Consider the following 25,859-nt stretch of genomic DNA (forward strand, 5'->3'; position numbering starts at 1 on the left):
TAACAACTTAAATTTCGGTCTGTTCTGCACAGAGTGCTTTCGTAATTCTTTGAAAGAGTTGGACTGCTTTTGTGATGCTTTTTTAATTATTATTATTTGGTTCTTTTATAAGTAGTGGTTCCTTTATGCTGACAATTTGAAAAATATTTCCGTTCATGTTACACTGAAGAAAGTCATATGGGTTTGTAGCAACATGAGGGTGAGGAAATGATGACAGTGTATTTTTTTTTTTGGTTGTTTGTTTTTTTTTTAACTGTTCCTTTAATTTTTTTACATTAGATCTAAAAAAATAATAATAATAATAATAAATAAACAGAAAAACAAAAGAGACAATTGTACTCTTAAATGCTATAATATGCAACATTTACTCTAGGTTAAAAGCACTAGAAAAAATTGCACTAATGTAACTTGATACAAATACATCAACCACTCAATCTGACAACAATGGCATGGTGACGTTTCAGTGATAGGCTCAACAAACATTGTCAGAGCTCTGTGTTTGAACAGCTTTGCAGCACGTTTGTGTCTGCTTGGCTTGTGTTCTGCACAACAGCGACAGGATGTGTACATACACACAGTAAGTGTGCCCTGTCATTGTGCACTGGCCTTTTGCACCTGACCGATCTGTTAATTTTCCCCTTCCCACCCAGGTGCAAGTGTAACGGCCATGCCAGTGAATGCATGAAGAATGAATACAGAAAACTAGTGTGTAACTGCAAACACAACACAGAGGGTGCAGACTGCAGTGTGTGCAAGCCCTTCTACAATGACCGTCCCTGGAGGAGAGCCACAGCTGACAACCCCAATGAATGCCTGCGTAAGTTTCGTCTTCCATGTCTCTCTTAATTGCAGAGCAGACTAAAACTCTACAAGACAATCTTCTCTTCCAATGGATTTCCTCTTTGATTGTCCTCTCAGGAATTTCGTGGAATGTGTAGGAAGGTGCAGAATCTCACCAAAAAGGCAAAATAAAAGTAGTCCATTCTTCTAAAGCCATACAATATCAGAGTTATTTACTAATAATCATTATCTCCGCTTAAGCTAGCATCTAGCTGACATTCACATCCAGATTCAAAAATGGTGCGTCAACATTGTTGACACCAAAATGCCATTGATTCCTATTGTGTAACCCTGATGTGCCATTTTAAATGAGGATTATCAGTGAATAATGACTTATATTTTGGTCTGTTCCTCAAACAGATCTATCGTATGGCTTCAGAAGATGTGAAATTTCACACTAAAGTCATATGGACTAATTTTATTGTGCTTTTTGGTGGATTTTCTTGTTGAAGCTCGACAGCAGTGATTACTAAGAAATGATGTTGTATGGCAAAAGCTGCAATAAGATTCTTCGACAATTTCTCATTTTGTGTTCCATGGAAAATCATACATCAACAGCATACTGGTTTGTAATGAATTGAGAGGTGAACTATACTTTAAAGGGATAGTTCACCCACAAATGAAAATTATTTCATCATTTACTCACCCTGATGCCATCCCAGATGTGTTTGATTACTTTCTTCTGCAGAACACAAATGAAGAGTTTTAGAAGAATATCTCATCTCTGTATGGTGGCCAGAACTTTGAATCTTCAAAAATCACATAAATCAGCATAAAAGTAATCCATAAGACTCCAGTGGTTACATCCATGTCTTCTGAAGTGATATGATAGGTGTGGGTGAGAAACAGATCAATATTTAAGTCCTTTTTTTACCATAAATCTCTACTTTCACCTTTAAATTCTTCTTCTGTTTTTTGTCAATTCACATTCTTCATGCATATCGCCACCAACTGGTCAGGGATGGTTTTTAATTTAAACAAACAACTTAAATATTGATCTGTGTCTCACCCACACCTATCATAGCGCTTCAGATGACATGGATTAAACCACTGGAGTCTTATGGATTTTTTTTCTTTTTTTTTTTTTTCTTTTGCCTTTATGTGATTTTTGAAGATTTCAAGTTCTGGTAACCATTCACTTGTATTGTGAGGACCAACAGAGCTGAGATATTCTTCTAAAAATCTTCATTTGTGTTCTGCAGAAGAAAGTAAGTCATACACATCTGGGATGGCATCAGGGTGAGTAAATGATTAGAGAACTTTAAATTTTTTTGTGAACTATCCCTTTAAGTCCATCAAGAGCTAGTGTTTTCCTACAGAAAAACCTCCACCCAAACTGAGTCATTTTTTGTTTTCTTAAGCTGAAGATCATATAAAGAGTGAAAGGGAGCTTGTGTTGTCCTCCATCCTCCCTCTGGACAGGCATGCAAGCAGGCGCTTCCTGGAAATGCATGACTAATGAGCACATCTGATGTAGAGCAGCCTGAGCCCCAGTGTTCTCACACCCACACAGCTCCTGCTCCTCCATCCTCTTATTTCCACTGTGTCTCCTTCTTTCCATTTCTCTCTCACAAAAATGTATCCACTTAGTGTTCCAACAGAGGTCTTACTTTGCAATCCCAAATGACATCCAAACCCCATATGCATAATTCAGCTTACTTCGATTCTTATTCGGCACATCAGTTTGTCTGTTATCATTCAAGAATTTAGAATAATTTATCTTGTGTGCCACAGATTAAGACAGACATTAAGGAAGCCAACACACTAGAGTTTACAATGCGTTCTTACATTGAAGTTCTGACTGAAATGCGTGTCTCTGTTTCAGCCTGTAATTGTAACGGCAAGAGTGCCGAGTGTTACTTCGACCCCGAGCTGTATCGCGCCACTGGTCACGGAGGTCACTGCCGCAACTGTGCCGACAACACAGATGGGCCGAACTGTGAGCGATGCCTGGACAACTACTACAGAGACACTTCTGGCCAGCGGTGTCTCCATTGCAGCTGCAACCCAGTGGGTGAGTAACAACCACGCGCAGGCCCAAGATGGAAGATACAGACATGTACATTGTAACAAAATACATCTCACACAATGGATTTGACTTAATTCGACAAGGCATATTCACAACAACAGCGTCACAACAACGCTATGCCTATCGTAGCTGAAAAACACTGATAAAAATAGGCTAAACTCTTCAAGGTAGCACTTTACAATAAGGTTCCATTTTTTAACATTAGTTAACAATTAACTAACAATTAACAATACTTTTACAGCATTTATTAATCTTAATGTTAATTTCAACATATTCTTATACATTTTTTTTATTAAAAGTTGAATACTTTGACATTAGTTAAAACAATATGAGCTAATATGATCTAACAATGAACAATTTTACCAACCCAACTTTAACCAAAATGAATAAATGGCATAAAAAGATATTGTTCATTGTTAGTTCATGATACCTATTACAATAACTAATGTTAACAAATTGAACCTTATTGTAAAGTGTTACCAAATTCACACAGAGCATAATGTTTATGAAAAATGCACTCTGGTCATTCACATTGTTTAGTAAAACCCAGCCAGGGGAAAGAAATAATGTCAAATTAATGTCCTCTGCAAATTTCTTCAGTTGAAAGTTTTGAGTCGCATTTAAAATCTCATCTTTTTACATTGGCCTTTGAGTCAAAGCAATGAAGATAGAGAGAGAATAGATGCCTTGAAGTGTTGTAGTGAGTGTACTCTGTGTTTTGTTGTAGGAAGCCTAAAACATTTTTTTAAAAAAAATTTATTTTTTTTTTTCTGTTATTCTCAAACAGCAAAATAATTATTTTTATACATTTGAAACTGATGGGTCCCACTTTATTTTAGGTGTATTTAAATACTATGTAATAACATTAAAATGTATACAATACAATGCATTTAATGTGTAACTACATGTTTTTCTGCACAATTCTCACAAGATTCACATTGGCTGCTACTGAGGTTGAGGGTATGGGTATGTTTAGGAGAGTTTGGGTTAGATTTAGTTGTAAGGTTAGCAGTGTAATTACAGATGTAATTAAGTGCAGGTACTTTAAGTGTAAATACAATGCAAACACAAATTGTATGTAAGTATATTGTATGAAATGTTTAAGTACATAGTAGTAAAATAAACCTTTATATAAAGTGGGTCCATCTGATGTAACTTTCTATTTAAACTATATGTATAAATATACTGGTTCTATTAGGGTTGAGCAGAGTGCATTGCCTTTTTATTTTATTTTTTTATTTTTATTTTTATTTTTATTTTTTATGTTCCCCAACAATATCAGCAGCTTTTTTTTTTTTTTTTTTTTTTTTCCTCAGCCAAATAAACAACCTACGCTGCAAGGAGAGTTTTCCACTCAGTGTGAAGGGACAAATAGGGATACATTGTTTTGTTTAACATCTGTTTAAACATCCTGGACTGAACGTCTCTGTATAATTGGGCCTTCATGCTGTGTTTTCTGTGCAGGTCTTGTAACAGATTCTTTTATTTGGTCCTACAGGTTCTCTCAGTACCCAGTGTGACAGCACTGGCCGATGTAGTTGTAAGTCAGGAGTGATGGGTGATAAGTGCGACAGATGCCAGCCGGGGTACCACACACTGACTGAGGCAGGCTGCAGGTAGTGTGCTTTAAACCTCCACTGGTGTGACTTAAATCCCCAAAACTAATACTCGGATGCTAGACCACATTTTCTCCTTTTTAAGGACCCAATAAACTTTTGTTCTTTTCTAGAAGGTTATATTATATTTGCAGACCTGTTAGTCACTGACATAAAAATTTTCAGAGCTTTTCAAGTTATTTCTTTTTCCCTCTCTGCCTGTTTCTCTCTTCAGGCCGTGCTCTTGTAACTCTGCCGGAAGCACACAGGAGTGTGATGTACAGACAGGACGCTGTCAGTGCAAGGACAATGTCGATGGCTTCAGCTGTGACAGGTCAGACTCATTACTTTTCAAAACATCCATGCACGTTCACACATAAACAAATATGCACACACAGTGGCTATTAAAATGCTTCTGGTCTGTTAGTGTTGTCCATAGTTGACTTATTGACAAGGACAACAGTATAATCATGGACCAAAATTATCACCCACCTTGTGCCAAATGCGAGAAAAAATTGACTGTCGATTAAATCAAACCAGTTGGCTGATAACTTTATAAGGAACTTCAACAAAATACACTGTTTAATGTAGACCCTTGCTGATATACTGTAAGTAACACAAGCAATTGTAATCAAAGATATACAAACTGTCTATAAGAACATTTGTTTGAAATCATTGTCGCAACTTGCGCATCTTCTAACGACTTTTACCTCAGTGAAAAATTTACCTTCAGAAGTTTATCTAGGATGCCTAAAGGACTTTTCTCCAGGAGTTCATTTGGTGATACATACAGTATGTGGAATATTCCTCTCATAAGCCAACAAAACGAAAATATTAGGAACAAAATCGATGTTTTATTATGTGCAATTTTGGGACCGATGCAGTGACACAATGACTTGTGCTGTTTGTCAGTAAAATACAAGAAAAATCAGCTTAACCCCATTTTTATAAGAAAAAAAATATGTATTTAAAAAAGTATGCAAAATATAGTTTCATGGCTTGTTGGTAATATTTATGGCCTTTACTCACCCACCATTGGCAGGTGTGGAAAAAAGTTAATTTCTGGCCCTGGTTATAAATACATTGTGTTTATAGTTCTCAGATTAGTCATCAACATTTGTTTGACCAGAATTAACACTGACATCAACACAATGCCAAAAGCCCCATAAGCATTCAGCTTCTGTTCTGTTAAAAGGATGTCTCATCAAACAGCTGTTTATAAGAAGCATCTGACGTCTGCACGCTTTTCCTAATGGAAAGTCCCTACAGTATATGGGAGTTTGTCTGACAGACAGAGGATCTGAGGGAGTGTATGTGTGTCTGAGAAACAGAATTAGGAGCCTGGGTCTCTCAGTGTCAGATGGAAGAGAAAATAGCTCAGGGATGGCAATGGTTTCCCTGCTGATAGCCCTCAGTCAGACCATGTAGGGCCTCCAGACTTGCAGTCACCATAAAAGTTTAACTACCCTGTCTTTTGCCTCTCGGCGCTGACTACTCTTTGACTATGCAGGGACAGGTCATGATGGGCAAATAGTCGCCCAACACTTGACGTGTATATTTAGCTGTTTTTTTAAATGTCCTGCTACATGATTTTTTTTTTTTTTTTAAAGGAATCCAGAAAATGAAAATTCTCTCATCATTTACTCATGCCATCCCAGATGTTTATGACATTCTTTTTTCTGAAGAACACAAACTAAGATTTTTCGAAAAAAGGATCTCTGCTCTGGAGGTCCATACAATGCAAGTGAGTGGTAACTAAAGTTTTGAAGCTCCAAAAAGCACACAAAGGCAGCATAAAAGTAATCCATAAGACTCCAGTGGTTTAATCCATGTCTTCTGAAGCGATCCAATTGTTTTTGAGTGAGAACAGACCCAAATATAACTTCTTTTTCACTGTACATCTTGCCATTGCAGTTTCTAGGCACAATCATGATTTCAAGGTTGACTCTACTTCCTAGTGCTTGATGCATGTGCAGAGTACTAGATTGTGCTAGGAAGTGAAATCAAGCTTGAAATCGTGTTCGCCAAGGAGACTGCAGATGTCAAAATTTATAGTGAAAAAGGAGTTATATTGTGGTCTGTTCTCACCCAAAACCGTTTTGATCGCTTCAGAAGACATTGATTTAACCACTGGAGTCGTATGGATTATTTTATGCTGCCTTGTGTGCTTTTTGAAGCTTCAAAGTTTTGGTCACCATTCACTTGCATTGTATGGACCTACAGAGCTGAGACATTCTTCTAAAAATCTTTCTTTGTGTTCAGCAAAAGAAAGAAAGTCATACACATCTGGGATGGCATGAGGGTGAGTAATTGATGAGAGAACTTTCATTTTTGGGTGAACTATTCTTTTAAGGCTTGTCAATTTAAAAATAATTGAATAAAAGAAGTGTTTCGAAATACATTCTGATTCATTCCATTGCATGCTGTCTAGCTGTTTTGAAGGCAAGAACGTGTCTTGTGTACAAGTATAAACGTGTATAAATGCCCCTTAAGAAACACATCAGTTCCAGATCAGGTGAACCGAAAACGTATTTATTCAGGGCTAATTGATTGACTAGTCGATTTTGAATTATTTCGTTTTTCACATTCCTAGACTTTGACAGGCCATCTCCACATTTATCAAGAATTGTCTTAAATGCATTCATTCCAAGCCTTTGGCTTTTCCATTGTGATTTTGCATAATCCGAGGTTTCCTGCCTGCCTTTACTGAGCACTTTTCACAAAATCTCTTCTCTCACCTTCTCTCTGTTTCTCGGTCACACATACGCTCTCACACTTTCACTCGCATGTCGGCTGTGACATTCCTCTCAGTCACCCAGCTTGGCCACACATGGACTAGGTAATCCCTGCAGTATATCCTCATGAGAGATACACAGACTGCGAGAGAGGGACTGAAGTGAAAAGACAGAGAGGTTTAAAATGGATGAAAGGAGAGTGGCTGAAACTACAGTTCTTGATTGATGTGTAACTTGTTTTTGTGGTTTAAACACCCAATGATGATCTCACTGACGTTAACTGATTATCCATTCCAAAACTTGATGGCTTTGGCATGGGACCTGCGTGCAATTCCAAAGTCAACCTTACAGTACAGTATTTCTCAATAATGTAATGTAAGATAAATCACCTGGCAAAACAGCAATATTTCATTGTCAGATATTGAGATGCTAAGTGCAGCCCTTCATTAGGTATTTTAAAAGATATTCAACAAATAAGCAAGTCAAATTTAGCAATTTCTCACAAGCAAGAGATCCACAGCTGCACGATTGCAAGAAATTATGATAACAATAATTAAAATATCTTAATATCAACATTAACCACATACATTAAAGCTAAAACATGCTAAAGACAAAATCTTCATCAGCCAACTAGTTGACCTCTACTAATAGTGGTCCTATCCCTAATATATGTGTGCTTTCCTCTCAGGTGTAAACTGGGCTACTTTAATCTGGACCCTCAGAATCCTCAGGGATGTACACCGTGCTTCTGTTTCCAGCAATCCACTGTGTGTGACAGTGCCGATGGCTACAGCATACACACCATCACCTCCACCTTCGACAAAGGTCAATGTCCATCCAGTAGAGCACACACAAACGTATCAACACCCGGCAGAAAAAGCCTTGTTTATACTCTTGTCATAACTTGGACGATGTGGTTATTGAGAAATTGCTGCTAATGTTATACAGCTGCTCCAACCAGTAATGAGTCAACGTGAGTTATTTCATATTCTATAGACGATGAAGGCTGGAAGGGGCAGCAGAGAGAAGGCTCCAGCATGCCTGTGCAGTGGTCTCCCAGCTCTCAAGAGATCTCGCTCATCTCAGAAGACTACTTCCCCATCTACTTTGTGGCTCCAGGTATATTACAACAACAAACATGGTTTTCTCTTTCTGAAATGGCAGAAGATTCAGCAATGTTAAGAATGGACTTGGGGGCCTGGGTAGCTCAGCGAGTAAAGACGCTGACTACCACCTCTGGAGTCGCGAGTTCAAATCCAGGGCGTGCTGAGTGACACCAGCCTGGTCTCCTAAGCAACCAAATTGGCCCGGTTGCTAGGGAGGGTAGAGTCACATGGGGTAACCTCCTCATGGTCGCTATAATGTGGTTCTCGCTCTCGGTGGGGCGCGTGGCGAGTTGTGCGTGGATGCCGCAGAGAATAACGTGAATCCTCCACACGCACGATGTCTCCGCGGTAACACGCTCAACATGCCATGTGATGATATGCGCACGGATTGACGGTCTCAGACACGGAGGCAACTAAAGTTTGTCCTCCACCACCTGGATTGAAGCGAGTTACCACTCCACCACGAGGATCTACAGCGCATTGTTGATTGGGCATTGCAAATTGGGGAGAAAAATAAAACAATTATAAAAAAAAGAATTTACTAGCTTTATTTATTTTTTTACTTTTTTTTTTTTCTTTTAAGCTTTCTACAGGGTTTCCACAGTCATAATAATAATAATAATGTGTAATTTATATAGCGCCTTTCCAGAGCTCGATGCTTTACAATAGTAACACAATAATACATAAACAAAGAACAGTCACAAAAACACAGTTCAGATAGAACAGTCATTGAGAGTGAATACATAACACATTAAGATAAATAACACTGAGAAAACAAAAAAGTTTTAAGTTGAGATATAAATTCAGAGATAGAAGAGATGCTGCAAAGAGTCAGAGGGAGTGAATTCCATATACTGGGTGCTACTACACTGAATGACCTGCCACCCATAGTAGAGAGGCGAGATCTAGTGACAGAAAGGAGTCCGGACCCAGAAGAACTGAGCGAGCGGATCGGGTTGTAGGGGAGAAGCAATTCACTAAGACAGTGAGGTGCCAGACCATGTAGTGATTTAAATGTAAGCAGGATTAGTTTATATTTGATGCAAAACAAAACTGGTAACCAGTTCAAACAGGAATATGAGCTGAACGCTTGGTACTGTATGTGTAAGAATTCTAGCAGCAGAATTTTGAATATATTGCAACCTAGCAATAGAGTTAGCAGGTAAACCAATGAAGAGGGCATTGCTATAGTTAATGAGGATATAAATGATATAAATGCATGAACCAGTTTTTCGGCATCTTTGAGACTGATAAAGGGATGAAGGTGAGCAATGTGGCGAAGGTGAAAGAAGGCAATTTTAGATACAGAGCTTCAAAAGTGAGGGAGGGATCAAAGATGATATCAAAAAATGTTACAGTACTGGATGGTTTAATGAAGGTGCCATCAATATAACAACTAAAGTCATAAGGAATTTTTTTTCATAAGTGTTGGTGTTCCAATAATAATGATCTCAGTTTTATCCATGTTCAATTTTAGGAAGTTGGAGTTAAGCCATTTTTTAATTTCATTTACACATGAAACCGGTCTGGAGAATGGGAGCAGATCTACAAGCTGTACATATTTGAATGTCATCTGCATAACAGTGGTAACTGAAACCGTGGCGGCGAATGAGTTGAACCAAAGGCAGTGTATATATAATGAATAGTAGAGGTCCAAGAACCGATCCCTGAGGGACACCTAATTTCAGGGAAACAGTAGGCGACTGAATGCACAATCCTGCATTGAAATGTAAAACTGTCTATCCGTGAGGTATGAAGAAAGCCAGAAGAGAGCAGCACCAGTGACACCAACATCCGAGAGGCGGGATAGAAGTAATTCATGGCAAACAGTATCAAAAGCAGAGCTAAGATCAAGTAATAGAAGAATGGAGAGAGAACCAGAGTCACCAGTGAGTAGTAGGTCATTGACAACCCTTACAAGGGTGTTTTCAGTACTGTGAAGTGGCTGAAATCCAGTCATGGAAATGTTAGAGAATTTTAAAATTGTGTTTATCAGGCCTGGAAAAGTAATGGAAATTAATAGAATCTTAAAAGTCATGAAAATTTTTGTAGTGAATAAACATTTAGCTCTAAAATATTTAATCAGTTAGATTTGCTTTTGTGTACTGTGAAACTTAGTGGTGTCTGATTTGCAACAAATTGTTCTTAGTCAGTTCTTTTCAATGAACCGGGCGAGCTGATTCACAAATTGGTATAAATGATTCATTATCGAATCAGTCTGAATCTGAATAATTTTAAATCACAGCTGACAGGAAATGACATTGAAATTCATTGGTCCAAAAAGATGGGAACCCTGGTTCACAATATATGTGTAATGATACTTATATTTATATTACATTTAACATTATATTTAATATATATACTGTGTGTGTGTGTGTGTGTGTGTGTGTGTGTGTGTGTGTGTGTGTGTGTGTGTGTGTGTTCACAGTAGGGCTGCAACTAACGATTATTTTGATAATCGACTAATCTAATGATTATTAGAACGACTATTCGGGCGATTATTGCAACGATTAATCATTAGCTCTAAACCGACTATTTAGCTTGTGCCCCGACTTAAAAGGTTGTATTAAATGTGCTTGCTAACAATAAAGAGGACAAAATCATCTTTTAAAAATACCTCTAAATGACATTCACTGAATTAAAGGGAAACATTTTTTTTTATTATGTTTAATTCAGTAAAAATTTCACTACAAAAAAAATCCTATTGTTATGAAGTGTATTTGTCTTTTTTTCCATTTAAAATTGTCTAAAAATCCTTAAAACAAGATACATTTACTTGAGAAGTAACATATAAGATATTTAGACTTGCTTTAAGAGAATGTTTCTTAAATATAAATGTATTTTGTATACAAGTGTATTTTTTCACTTGGTTATATTTCTGCGAGTGCAGTAAAGACAAAATACACTTACACTATATTGCCAAAAGTATTCGTTCACCCATCCAAATAATTGAATTCAGGTGTTCCAATCACTTCCATGGCCACAGGTGTATAAAATGAAGCACCTAGGCATGCAGACTGCTTCTACAAACATTTGTGAAAGAATGGGCCGCTCTCAGGAGCTCAGTGAATTCCAGCGTGGTACTGTGATAGGATGCCACCTGTGCAACAAGTCCAGTCGTGAAATTTCCTCGCTACTAAATATTCCACAGTCAACTGTCAGTGGTATTATAACAAAGTGGAAGCGATTGGGAATGACAGCAACTCAGCCACGAAGTGGTAGGCCACGTAAAATGACAGAGCGGGGTCAGCGGATGCTGAGGCGCATAGTGCGCAGAGGTCGCCAACTTTCTGCAGAGTCAATCGCTACAGACCTCCAAAGTTCATGTGGCCTTCAGATTAGCTCAAGAACAGTGCATAGAGAGCTTCATGGAATGGGTTTCCATGGCCAAGCAGCTGCATCCAAGCCATACATCACCAAGTGCAATGCAAAGCGTCGGATGCAGTGGTGTAAAGCACGCCGCCACTGGACTCTAGAGCAGTGGAGACGTGTTCTCTGAGTGACGAATCACGCTTCTTCATCTGGCAATCTGATGGACGAGTCTGGGTTTGGCAGTTGCCAGGAGAACGGTACTTGTCTGACTGCATTGTGCCAACTGTGAAGTTTGGTGGAGGGGGGATTATGGTGTGGGGTTGTCTTTCAGGAGCTGGGCTTGGCCCCTTGGTTCCAGTGAAAGGAACTCTGAATGCTTCAGCATACCAAGAGATTTTGGACAATTCCATGCTCCCAACTTTGTGGGAACAGTTTGGGGATGGCCCCTTCCTATTCCAACATGACTGCGCACCAGTGCACAAAGCAAGGTCCATAAAGACATGGATGAGCGAGTTTGGTGTGGAAGAACTTGACTGGCCTGCACAGAGTCCTGACCTCAACCCGATAGAGCACCTTTGGGATGAATTAGAGTGAAGACTGCGAGCCAGGCCTTCTCGTCCAACTTCAGTGTCTGACCTCCCAAATGCGCTTCTGGAAGAATGGTCAAAAATTCCCATAAACACACTCCTAATCCTTGTGGAAAGCCTTCCCAGAAGAGTTGAAGCTGTTATAGCTGCAAAGGGTGGGCCGACGTCATATTAAACCCTATGGATTAAGAATGGGATGTCACTTAAGTTCATATGCGTCTAAAGGCAGATGAGCGAATACTTTTGGCAATATAGTGTATATTCAAGATCTATTCTCTAAAAGCAAGTCTAAATATCTTATATGCTGCTCCTCAGGTGAATGCATCTGTATTTATGTTTTTTATTTTTTAGATATTTTAAAATATTTGTATTTTTAATATTATATTCAACATTCTCAGATAAAAAAAATAAAAAAATTCTTCAGCAAGTAAATGTATATTGTTTTAAAGGAGTTTTAGATATTTATATTGGAAAACAAACAAAAACAAATAAAAAATGTATTTTTTTGCAGTGTATAATGGGGCGAAGACTACCCTCTCTCACATTTTTGTTCACTTCAATCCATCTTTAACTCACAAAAAAAAAAACAACTCTCTCTTATTAATAAAGCTGCGTTTTGCCAATTTTCTTCACGATAAGAAATGCACAGTGACATATATTATGATTCATTAAATTGCCATCGCATTATAATCTAGCTGCATTAAGTGTGCGCACTCGAGGGATGAGTGTCCCCGCAACAGAGTGTACCTCAGCCGGGTGCAGTTTCAATCTCTCCCCCTTAGAATGGGACACTTCGCGCAACTCATAGAAGAGGTGCTGACCGCACAGAGAAATGCGAGTTTCCTTATTATTTTAACTTTAATAAAGCTAAAATGCATTAAATAGAACTGCATTAAAGATGTAACGCCGGGGTGTTTCCTTTAAAGACGCTCAACACGCAAGTTTTCCTTAAGCTGAGCATAAGCTCCGGCTCTGCTTATTCCACAACAAGAGTGCTTCTGTATTTAATTTTGTATTTTTGCATTATAATTCCCTCATACTTTGCGATCTACATCACCTGAAGCTTTTTGTAAAGTTTAGAGTGCGTCTGGACTGTGAGATGTGTTTTCTTGCTCTCCTCAATCAGGCACGAGCTGCAGTGCTGCTCTTGTGTGCAATCATTAGTGTTTCATATGATCTAATGTTACATTAAGATCAAACGACTATTCGACAACAAAAAATTTTGTTGACAATTTTTTATTGTCGACGTTGTCGATAACGTCGACTAATCATTTCAGCCCTAGTTCACAGTTGAAAGCTATGAAGCTTAACATTGAGTTGCCACAGTATGCAATCGACTGGCATGTCTTAAGGTCAATATTAGGTCAAAAATGGCAACAAAAACAAACCTGGCTTTCTCTACAAACTCATCAGTCAATCATTGTTTTGAGGAAAGAAGGCTATACAGTGCTTGAAACTGCCAAAAAAAACTGAAGATTTCATACAAAGGTGTACACTACAGTCTTCAAAGACAAAGGACAGCTGTCTCTAACAAGGACAGAAAGAGATGTGGAAGGCCCAGATGTACAACTAAACAAGAGGATAAGTACATCAGAGTCTCTACTTTGAGAAACAGATGCCTCACATGTCCTCAGCTGACAGCATCATTGAATTCTACCAGCTCAACACCAGTTTCATGTACAACAGTAAAGAGAAGACTCAGGGGTGCAGACCTTATGGGAAGAATTGCAAAGAAAAAGCCACTTTTGAAACAGAAACAGAAAAAGAAAAGGTTAGAGTGGGCAAAGAAACACAGACATTGGACAACAGATAATTGGAAAAGAGTGTTATGGATCTTAACCTCATTGAAATTTTGTGGGATCAGCTAGACTGTAAGGTGCGTGAGCCACATCTATGGCAAGTACTTCAGGAAGCGTGGGGTGAAATGTCACCTGAGTATCTGGACAAACTGACAGCTAAGAATACCAAGGATCTGCAAAGCTGTCATTGCTGCACGTGGAGGATTTTTTGATGAGAACTCTTTGAAGTAGTTTAAAAAGTCTGGAAAATTTTTTCAAATTGTATTAGTAATTTTTCACATTATTAATGTCCTGACTATACATTGTGATCAGTTGAATGCAACTTTGGTGAATAAAAGTACCAATTTCTTTCCATAAGAGCAAAATCTGTACATTATTCCAAACTTTTGGCCGCCTGTGTGTGTGTGTGTGTGTGTGTGTGTGTATGTATGTGTATATATATATATATATATGTATATGTATGTATATATGTATATGTATTAGGCATGTAACGATACGCAAATTTCACGATAAGATGTGATACAATACGAGCACCAAATACAATTCGACATAAAAGTATTTTAAATCATAAATGCCACAAAAGTGTCTGACATTGGCAACAAAAAGCAGAGCTCTAAGAAACTTAAACAACAACAACTGCATTTATTTTGTTTGATTGTTGAGAAAAACTAATATGAACTCACAATTTTCATGTTTTTCTTGAGAAAATACATTCGTCCACACTGTAGTCATTTATATTTGTATATACAACAGTTAGTTCTGGTCCTCGAATCTGACTGGACAAGAGACGTTCCATGAGTATTGATGGTCTCACACCATCATCACTCGGATGCTTCACTGTGTGTATCACTCCACTTATGTTCTTGCAGTTCTAAACTAAAGTGTAAGAGCAGTGCATATGTGTTAAGAGCTACTGTATGTGTCTCTTTACATGTAATTTTCTGACATTACATATGTTAGCCAGCGGGTGGTGGCAAAAGATAATTTTTGTGTGTAATATGAGCCAGTTAGGTGAGGTGAAGTCAGGGTCAGTCAATGTTTACATATAACAGCACTATGTTATCGCTTGTATTACTACTACACTACTGAAGCTAGAAAATAGCTTTAAACGAACAACTTCAGCATTACGGCTCATCACAGCTGCGAGACACAACAGACTGATTAATTACACAACTCAAGGCACTTACCTCTTACCGGAGTTTCCACATTGGAGAGGACATTCTGTTTAAAATGGCAGAGGAGATTGCGGTTTCTATAGTGAATGACTCTTGCGCACAGGCTACCGTGAAATAGGGAGAAATACCCCTGTGTGGATGGCTATTTTTCCACTGAGAAAGCTGACAGCATCTCTGCTTGGGAGTGGCAAAAGTGATGGCACATGCTCCATCTCTCTCTCTCTCTCTCTCTCTCTCTCTCTCTCTCTCTCTACTCTCTCTCACACACACACACACACACACACACACACACACACGGCTTGGACGCATCATTTGGTTTGAACCAGCAATGGCAGATTCTGATCTGTCGTGTAAGAAAATAGTTCCATGCACAAATGCGTTTTTATGATCGTACTCAGTTTTTCCTCATTTTTTTAATTTACTTGTTCATTGAACTGTTTTATATAAGCAATATCACACTTGCAATCGTGCTATATGGCCCTAAATCAGCACTGTTGTAGGGCTGATGTAGGGCCATATCGCACTCTTGCTCCAGTGATATTTTGTTTAAATAGCACTTTTCACAATACGCATAGTTTCAAAGCAGCTTTATAGAAAATCATGGCTTGTTGTCTGAAAGCCCCTTGTGAACAAGCTAAAGTGACTATAGCAAGGAAAAAAAAAAAACTCCTTTCAATGTTATTTAGTGGTGAAAAACAAAAAACTCGAGAGGAACCTGACCTCTGGTTTTACGATATGTACATAATCCAATATTATTTAACAGCCTGAACAAAAACCGATCGACACACGTAATTTATTATTTTTATTTTTTTTTGCCCTCTTCCTCCCGTTTCACTTTTCATGAAAACTTTACCACCGTTATTACCGGCTTATAACACGTGCGCAAGTGTTGTGCTCAAAGCTTTTTACATTTTGAAGTCAAAACAGATAATTATAAGTAATGTATGTAATTGCGGATTTCTTACATTGTTGGTTTTTTGAATAAGCTGTTTTTTGATAGTTATGTCTCATAACTTATGAGCGTCTTGCTATGCATGTTGGGAGAGGTGGCTGTTAAACTTGCTGCTTCTGTTTCTGCCTCACAAATCCACCGATTTGTGCGGACGATATTGGCGTAAATAAAACAACATTTTTGATGTACTGTAGCACCAGGACATGACACCGTTGTTTGGCATATTCGACAAGTTGTACCGAAACAGATGGCATTTGCCATCGACCTTCTCGCCTATGTACTGTAAAGTGTGTTGCTCTGTTTTCCTGTGAGTGCTCAGCACTGTCTCTCGCGGGAGGATACTGTTCCGCAGCTCTCAATATTGCTCTGCTTGGTTTTAATTACACTATAATGTGTTGGTTTATGCATCGTACAATACATATGGTATTGAATTGTGAACGATACGATATTTGTTTACACCCCTAATATATATATATATATATATATATATATATATATATATATATATATATATATACATATACACACAGTTGAAGTCAGAAGTTTACATACACCTTAGCCAAATACATTTAAACTCAGTTTTTGACAATTCCTGACATTTAAACGTAGAAAACATTCCCTGTCTTAGGTCAGTTAGGATCACTACTTTATTTTAAGAATGTGAAATGTCAGAATAATAGTAGAGAGAATGATTTATTTCAGCTTTTATTTTTTTCATCACATTCCCAGTGGGTCAGAAGTTTACATACACTTTGTTAGTATTTGGTAGCATTGCCTTTATATTGTTTAAATTGGGTCAAACGTTTTGGGTAGCCTTCCACAAGCTTCTCACAATACACTGCTGGAATTTTGGCCCATTTCTCCAGACAGAACTGGTGTAACTGAGTCAGGTTTACCACCCCCATGCTTCACGGTTGGGATGGTGTTCTTGGCTTGCAAGCCTCACTGTTTTTTCTCCAAACATAACGATGGTCATTTTGGCCAAACAGTTCAATTTTTGTTCCATCAGACTAGAGGACATTTCTCAAAAAAGTACGATCTTTGTCCCCATGTGCACTTGCAAACTGTAGTCTGGCTTTTAATGGCGGTTTTGGAACAGTGGCTTCATCCTTGCTGAGCAGCCCTTTCAGGTTATGTCGATATACTGTAGGACTCATTTTACTGTGGATATAGATACTTGTCTACTTGTTTCCTCCAGCATTTTCAAAAGGCCATTTGCTGTTGTTTTGAGATTGATGTGCACTTTTCGCACTAAACTACGTTTATCTCTAGGAGACAGATTTGCGTCTCCTTCCTGAGCGGAATGATGGCTGCTTGGTCCCATGGTGTTTATACTTGCATACTATTGTTTGTACAGATGAATGTGGTACCTTCAGGCATTTGGAAATTGCTCCCAAGGATGAACCAGACTTGTGGAGGTCCACAGTTATGTTTTTTCTGAGGTCTTTTTTTTTTCTTTTGATTTTCCCATGATGTCAAGCAAAGAGGTACTGTGTTTGAAGGTAGGCCTTAAAATACATCCACAGGTACACCTCCAATTAGCCTATAAGAAGTTAATTGGCTAATTGCCTAAAGGCTTGACATCATTTTCTGGAATTTTCCAAGCTGCTTAAAGGCACAGTTAACTTTGTGTATGTAAACTTCTGATCCACTGGAATTGTGATGTAGTCAATCAAATGTGAGACAATCTGTCTGTAAACAATTGTTGGAAAAATTATGTTAATGACTTCAACCTAAATGTATGTAATCTTCTGACTTCAACTATATATATATATATATATATATATATATATATATATATATATATATATATATACACACACACAGTATACTGTATATGATTTTATAATATTTCATTTAATATTGTATAGGGCTGTCAATTAATTAAAAAAATTTGTATCGAATTACATGTTATACATGTAAATTAATCGCAGTAATCACATATATATACACACACACACACACATATATATATATATATATATATATTGATTATGATTATAATATATATATATTGTAAAATTAATAATTCAGATAATTAAAATGCATTACATTTATTACAGCGGATGAGTAAAGCATTAATAAGACAATACAAAAAGTGACTTTAGAATGCAGTATATTGTTTATTTCCATATCATTGAGCATAAACCTGTCATTGGCCTACAATCCACAGCAATCCATTTTAGTATTGAATTTATCAGTCTGTCTGATAGATTAATTCTTATTTTATTCTTATATTAATTATATTCGAAATTGGGCGCCAACCAGCTGTGCTGTGTTTTCATCTTGTGCTGTGGATGGTGTCAAGCAAGCATGTATGTCATTTGTTCTCGGTAAAGCTGCGCATTGCCTACACAGCTGGAGTTTCGCTTACTGCCCCCTGCTGAAAACAGGTGGTAGTTCAAGGCAAGCTTGAATTGCGCTGGTGGTAGGAGTCTTCCTTATTATATGGTCCGGGGTCCGGGGACACGATTGTGTTAATTTTTGTAATGCATTATTTTTTATATAATTAATCGCACTGAATTAATGCGTTAAATCAACAGCCCTAATAGTATATTAATATTAATTTTATATTATATTTAATCATATATTAATATATTTATTATATTCATAATAATGTGTAAACAGAGTGGTATCTAGGAATGTTTTTCTAACAAACCAGGACGTTGTGTTTCAATAGAGAAATTTCTAGGTAATCAGTTGCTGAGCTATGGGCAGAACCTCACGCTGAACTTCAGGATTCAGAGACATGATGCCCGACTGTCAGCAGAGGATGTTGTGCTGGAGGGGGCGGGGCTCCGGGTTGCTGTGCCACTTATTGCCCAAGGAAATTCCTATCCAGGAGAAGACATGCAAACCTTTGTGTTTAGGTGAGTTTCTTTTTGTTAAGAGAATAGTAGTCTTTCAACTCATTCAGCCTTGACACTGATTTACACATAACTTGCCTGATGTGCAGTTACTTTCAGTGCTATGTTAAATTTCTTGATTTTAATATTATTATAAATTACTCAGGCTCCATGACACCCCTGACTACCCTTGGAGACCCAACCTGAAACATGCCAACTTCCAGAAACTTCTGCACAATCTGACTTCCATCATGATTCGTGGAACCTACAGTGAGAGAAGTATGTGTGCTGATTCACTTTAGCAGAACTTTTGTTTTTAGGCTCTTAATGAAGACAAAATATGGAGGTGTTTTGATCTCTATCTGAATGATACTTCAGCTGCCCAAATAAACCGATATGAATTGAATATGTGGCAATGCCAAGGTCATGGGTTCGCTTTTCATGGAATGCACATACTGATAAATGTACAGTATAGCTTGAATCCACTGAAAGTCACTTTGGATAGAAGTGTCTGCCAAGTGTATGTAAGCTAAGTATAAAAGGATTTATTTCTGCTATAGGTGCTGGTTATTTGGACAACGTGTCCCTCATGACCGCCCGTCGTGGTCCTGGAACTCCAGCACGTTGGGTGGAGAAGTGCGTGTGCCCTCAGGGCTACGTGGGGCAGCACTGTGAGAAGTGTGATCTGGGATACAGGAGGAGTCAACCTGAGCTGGGCCGATTTAGCACCTGCGAACCCTGCAACTGCAACGGACACAGTGACACTTGTGACCCTGTGACAGGTTCGTCATCACAACTGGCTTATTACCATTGCATTGCCATAGTGTTTATATATCATTTCTTATCATCTCTCAGGAGACTCAAGGCAACAGACTGAATATTAATTTGAAATCTGTGCTATGGATGTGGAAATCAAATACTCTGGATACAAGCAAACACATTGAAATAAAATTGACTTACAATTAACATAACATTATGTGTATAATTAAGGGAATTCATTATTTAAGATCTTACCTGATTTTTATTTTTTTATTTTTTTTACTGAAAAGGTTGGCAAAAATGTCTAAATCATAAAGGCAAGGCACATAAGATTTTGCCTTAGTCCTAAACCTATGAGTTCATAGGCAAGGCTCATGTTGGCATATATATGATCAAAATAAATGAAGATTATTGTGGAATGGTCAGTTGAAGTGCTTGTGAACTGGGCAGTGAAAGTGCTTGTGAACTGGGGAGTTGACATTTTATTATGTGGGAAATGGAAGACTAAAGATTTGTATAAAGGAACAGGATTTGTTCAACAGTGCGGGGCCCAAGCCTATTTCTTTTTTTATTTACTACTTCAAGTGCCTTTGAGAATATTCTCTCTCACGGGACTGATGAAGCAGGAGTGCATAAAAATTCCAGGGCAAGATGATGAAGATGTGGATAGACAGCTTTTTGAATAGCCCAGAAATACAGGGGATTTTCTGTGCGTGGTATATGTGGATCATTGAGGTACCGTTGAACCTCAACTGTGGCATCTGCAGTTGCATTTTTCATCCTTCTGGTTTCTACAACATGACTGTCCAGTAGATCCCACAGACCTTTACCTGAAAAAGGATAGTATAATAAAAATAAAAGTTTAATGGAATTCAGTTTCTCTGAAATACATGCATGATCCATGCCAAATGTAATAAAACACACACAATACCACAAACAGTACCTGAATGGGTTGCATGGCTGCCTGTGGCTCCTGCTGGCTCTGGTTGTGATGAGGGGATTTGAGATGTGGATGAGGTGTTTTGGACTGCCTCAGCTCTTAAGATTGCAGCACATTCTGCTGTGAGGCGTCTCACAGCATTCTGTGCATTTGACTGGCTGCAGGAGCCTACAGTTTTAAAACGTGGATCAAGCGGAGTTGCCAGGGTCATAACACTCATAGTCCCATATGTAGACATCCTCTCCGAGAGAAGCCTCAGGAGGTTGTTGCACAATCGCAAAGCCCTCTCATCATCAACATGTGAGCTCTTTGAGGTGATTGCATGCCTCAGCATTCACATAAGAGGAATCACCTTTGACCCTGACACTCTCTTCTCCTCTGATAATTCTATGGAAGCCTCATTGAAGTGGCACAGTACACCACTCCAAGACATTCATTTACTGTCTGGTACTCTTCTGAAGTCAAAGGTGGGAGGTTTGTCTTCAGAGTAACCAAAGCAGCACCTACTGGCTCCCTCTGAGCAAAGAGGAGCTCTAACATGACATATGTGCTGTTCCAATGAGTATCCACCTCCTGAAGAATAAACCAGAATAAACGAGTTTTCCTCATTTATTCTAGTGAGTGTTTATATTCCTCCACACACGTGCGTGAATGCAGTGCTGCAACAGCTGGCTGATCAAATCACAGGCATGGAACAACAATACCCAGATTCAGTTAATATTATTCTTGGGGATTTTAACAAAGCAAACCTCAACCTAACTGCCCAAACACAAACAGCACATTACATGCCCAACCAGAAATATACTGGATCATTGGTACACAACAATAAAGGATGCATATCGCTCTGTTCCTAGAGCAGCTTTGGGACTCTCTGATCACTGTCTGGTTCATCTTCCAACTTACAGGCAGACACTAAAATCAGCTAAACCTGTAGTAAAGACTGTAAGCAGAGCTGGAACTACAAGCCTGCTTTGACTGCACTGATTGGAGTGTTTTTGAGGCTGCAGACACCAATCTGGACAAGCTCATAAATAGTGTGACATCATATATCAGTTTCTTTGAGGATATGTGCATTCCTACTAGGACTTACTTAACATAAAACAACAAACCGTGGTTTACAACAGAACTCCGGCAGCTTCGTCAGGCAAAAGAGGATGCTTACAGAGGTGGGGATAAAATCTTGAACAATCAGGCCAGGAACACACTGTATAAGGAAATAAGAGTGGCTAAAAGAAGCTATTCTGATAAGCTTAAAAACAAGTTTTCAGCTAACGGCCCTTCATCAGTGTGGAGTGATCTGAAACAACTTACTAACTACAAGACTCCTACCCCCAACACTGTAGTGGACCAACAACTGGCTGACAACCTGAATGTGTTCTGCTGTAGATTTGAAAGGCCAAATCTCACACCCCACACACTTCACACAAACATCAACACTTCCTGCAGCTCCCCTCTTTCCCCCTCCTGCTACTCAACCTGCACTTAAGATCTGTGAAGAGGAGGTGTGCCGTGTCTTCCGAAAAAAGACAAGGAAAGCACAGGGCCCAGACGGTGTTTCACCCACTTTTCTCAAATCCTTTGCTAACCAGCTGGCCCCCATCTTCACACTGATCTTCAATAGATCACTGGAGCAGTGTGAAGTCCCATGCTGCTTCGAACGCTCAATCATCATTCCTGTCCCAAAGAAACCCAAAATTATAGGACTTAATGACTACAGACCCATCGCTCTGACGTCTGTGGTCATGACATAATTTGAGAGACTGGTGTTGGCCCACCTGAAGGACATCACTGGACCCTTTCTAGATCCCCTTCAATTTGCTTATCGAGCAAACAGGTTTGTGGATGATGTAGTCAACATGGGATTGCATCATATCCTGCAACATCTGGACAGACCAGGGACATATGCAAGGATCCTTTTTGTAGAATTCAGTTCGGCTATCAACACCACCATCCCAGCTATTCTCCAGACTAAATTATACCAACTCTCTGTTTCCACGTCTATCTATCAGTGGATCACCAGCTTTCTGACAGACAGGCAACAGCTAGTGAGACAGGGGAAATTCACTTCCAGCACATGTACAATCAGCACTGGTGCCCCCCAGGGATGTGTATTCTCCCTACTACTCTTCTCCCTGTATATGACTGCACTGCCAAGGACCCCTCTGTCAAGCTCCTGAAGTTTGCAGATGACACTACTGTCATCGGTCTCATCCAAGATGACCTATTGTGTATTTCTATATATACTTTCTATTCACTTTTTATTTTTATTCAGTTTTTTTTAATTATTATTTCTTGTTGCTGTATTGTTTGTGCACTGGAAGCTTCTGTCACCAAGACAAATTCCTTGTATGTGTAAGCATACTTGGCAATAAAGCTAATTCTGATTCTGATTTTGTAACAGCAATAGCATTTCTCTTGCTGTTGTGCTGGACTTGAAATGAGCCACAATCTTTCATGCCTTTACTTGAAAGATTGGAAATATCCTCAAGTCCTGGTGTTTATTCTATGGCCTTTTTCACAACCAAGTTTAGGGCATGTGCTATGCAGTTTGTGTGGCAGGGCTTCAGGATGCTTGCACATGCTACCATATTGGCAGCATCATCAGTTACAGGTCATCGCACTTTGTTCTGAATGCCCCACTCCTACATCAAAGCTGTTTTCACTTCAGCTATATTCTCGGAAATATGACTTTTTGAAAATGTTCTCACCCCCAGTAAAACTGTGGACAGCTGATCCTTTTCATTTATACTGCCAGATATGCATCTGTATGTAAAGATGTCCACATGTCTGATGTGAGGCTTACAGCTCTGGCCTTTTTCACCTCTTCCTTTGCCTTCTCTTTGGCCTCTTTGTATTTATCCTCAACCATTTTCTTTAATGACTGGCGGGATGAAATAATGTAGGTTGGGTCTAAAATTCCAACAAACTCCCTAAAGCCAGCATCTTGAACAATTGTAAATGGCGGGGGTAATCTTTTACAATCATGTTGACCAAGGCCCCATCAATCATTTGTTTTCTGATCCCTGCAATACAGTAAAGTATTTCAAATATAACTGTAGTAACACATAACAGCCTTTAAAACATTAATTTATACAGTTAACTTCTTCCACTATTTAAGATACCTTATTATAAAGACTGCAATAGATAAACAAATAAATAACTGACCAGAAGTCTTATACCTTGGTTGCTTGTAGCTGTTCGTCCACTTCCTGAATGTCTCAGTATTGAGGATGTGTTGTTATTATATGGCAGCAGCTGAGAACAAATTAAACACTCAACCTACAGAAGAAGCCCACATGCATTACATTGAGTACACGTAATATTTTCATATAAATTATGTAATATTTTACATAATATATGCTTATTACACATTGAATATACACAAAATTACACATTGAAATATTTATTCTTATTATGATTTATTTTTATCAAATCGTATGATTCTTATTAATATTACTATTGATAATTATTTTAATTCTTGATATCATTAAACTTTATTTGTTGACACCACCTGAAAATGCTGCCAGACTTCAGAACGGCCTCGTTTCTTGGCTGGTTCCATGCTTACAACTCCAAAGAGCTCCCCCTCTGTTTCACTGTCTCAATTCACTACCGAAGCGAATGACATGCGAAACTTGCGCAAGGGATTTGCGCTGTTTTTTTAATCTGAATACGAAGCAGTCACGTGATTGTGTGCGGAAATGAAGCTTCGGACATCACAGATCATGTGGTTATGGCAAAATGAATCAAGCTCCAGTACAGTGCTTCACTGTGAGATTTTACGTTTTTTTTTATACAAGCTTCGAAGCCTCGGTGGTGAACGTCACATCATTAATGCCTACTGTTTTTAAAAAGAGAAAGTGAAACCTTTAGCATTTCAAACTGTAGTATGGGGGAAAAAAATAATAATATTTTGGATGGCTAATCCAATTTTGTGTAAAAATGTCCTACCAACTGACAGTCAGAACAAGTAACTAGTTAAAGAAATGTAAAAAATTGGAGCTAATATTAGTTCTGGTTTATTCATCACACTTGAAATGGAAAGTCAAACCAAGCACGTTGCTTTGTGGGATACAGTAATCATTGTAGTAATCTGTTGTATACTGCACAAATGTAGTTGGACATCTGGGTATTATACGGATACAGAAAATGTGCATACTGTCTATGTACTATATGTACTATACTGCAGCAATAGTAAAAGCATAATGGTAGTGTCCTATTCCTAACATAGTCCTATACGAATTGGGATTATGGGCTACTTTTAGTTTTGGGTTTGGATAATGTTGCCATCTTGTGGATATGTGGTATTGTATGGTATATCCTCATTGTCTGTTTGCAGGAATGTGTAACTGCCAGCACAACACTGCTGGCATGAGCTGTGAGAGGTGTAAGGACGGCTTCTATGGTGATTCAACGGTGGGCTCTCCTACAGACTGCAAATCCTGTCCCTGCCCTGCAGGTGCCACATGCGCTGTGGTGCCCAAGACTAAAGAGGTGGTCTGTACTAACTGCCCAACTGGCACCACAGGTACGATCAATCTTTAATTCTTAAAGACATAGTTCACCCAAAAATGAAAATTCTGTCAACTTATAATCACCTTCATTCTGTTTCAAACCTGTATGACTTTCTTTCTTCTGAGGAACACTAAAGGAGATGTAAGGCAGAGTGTTAGCCTGTCATTGTGTGGGGGAAAAAAAAAAGTAATGAAAGTGAATGGTTACTGAGTTTTCATTTTGGGGTGAACTAAGATTGCAGAGCATTCATCCCATTAAAAGCTTATTTCACTGGATAAAGTAAATATTACCATATATGATGTCATCCTGTGTCCAGGTAAGCGATGTGAACTATGTGATGATGGATTTTTCGGTGACCCGCTGGGTGAGAAAGGTCCCGTTAGAACGTGCCGTGCATGCAGTTGCAATAACAACATTGACCCCAATGCTGTGGGCAACTGTGACCGAGAGTCAGGCCAGTGCCTCAAGTGCATTTACAACACCGCTGGCAGCTTCTGCGACCGTTGCAAAGAGGGTTTCTATGGTGACGCACGTGCTGCAAATGTAGCCGACAAGTGCAAACGTGAGTGAAACGTTTTTTGTAAACATTTGATTCCTTTCTCAGCGTGTACCCTGCTAGAACAACCAGATAATACAATTTTAATTTTAAGGTTTTTTTGTGTTGTTTTT

General features: G+C 38.6%; 1 protein-coding gene across 1 annotated transcript in view; it reads left to right on the forward strand.

Moving 5' to 3' along the window:
* The window catches only part of LOC127441374 (laminin subunit gamma-1), a 125,833-nt gene that overhangs the window by 86,168 nt on the left and 13,806 nt on the right, over positions 1–25,859 (forward strand). The window contains exons 4-14 of the mRNA XM_051698708.1: positions 651–817; positions 2,666–2,854; positions 4,368–4,485; positions 4,700–4,798; positions 7,888–8,024; positions 8,196–8,318; positions 18,811–19,000; positions 19,143–19,255; positions 19,537–19,758; positions 25,015–25,203; positions 25,507–25,752. Of these exons, the coding sequence (XP_051554668.1) occupies positions 651–817; positions 2,666–2,854; positions 4,368–4,485; positions 4,700–4,798; positions 7,888–8,024; positions 8,196–8,318; positions 18,811–19,000; positions 19,143–19,255; positions 19,537–19,758; positions 25,015–25,203; positions 25,507–25,752 (1,793 nt within the window). The remainder of the gene's footprint in view (positions 1–650; positions 818–2,665; positions 2,855–4,367; positions 4,486–4,699; positions 4,799–7,887; positions 8,025–8,195; positions 8,319–18,810; positions 19,001–19,142; positions 19,256–19,536; positions 19,759–25,014; positions 25,204–25,506; positions 25,753–25,859) is intronic.

The sequence above is a fragment of the Myxocyprinus asiaticus genome, chromosome 5, assembly GCF_019703515.2.
Source record: "Myxocyprinus asiaticus isolate MX2 ecotype Aquarium Trade chromosome 5, UBuf_Myxa_2, whole genome shotgun sequence".
Lineage (NCBI taxonomy): Eukaryota > Metazoa > Chordata > Actinopteri > Cypriniformes > Catostomidae > Myxocyprinus > Myxocyprinus asiaticus.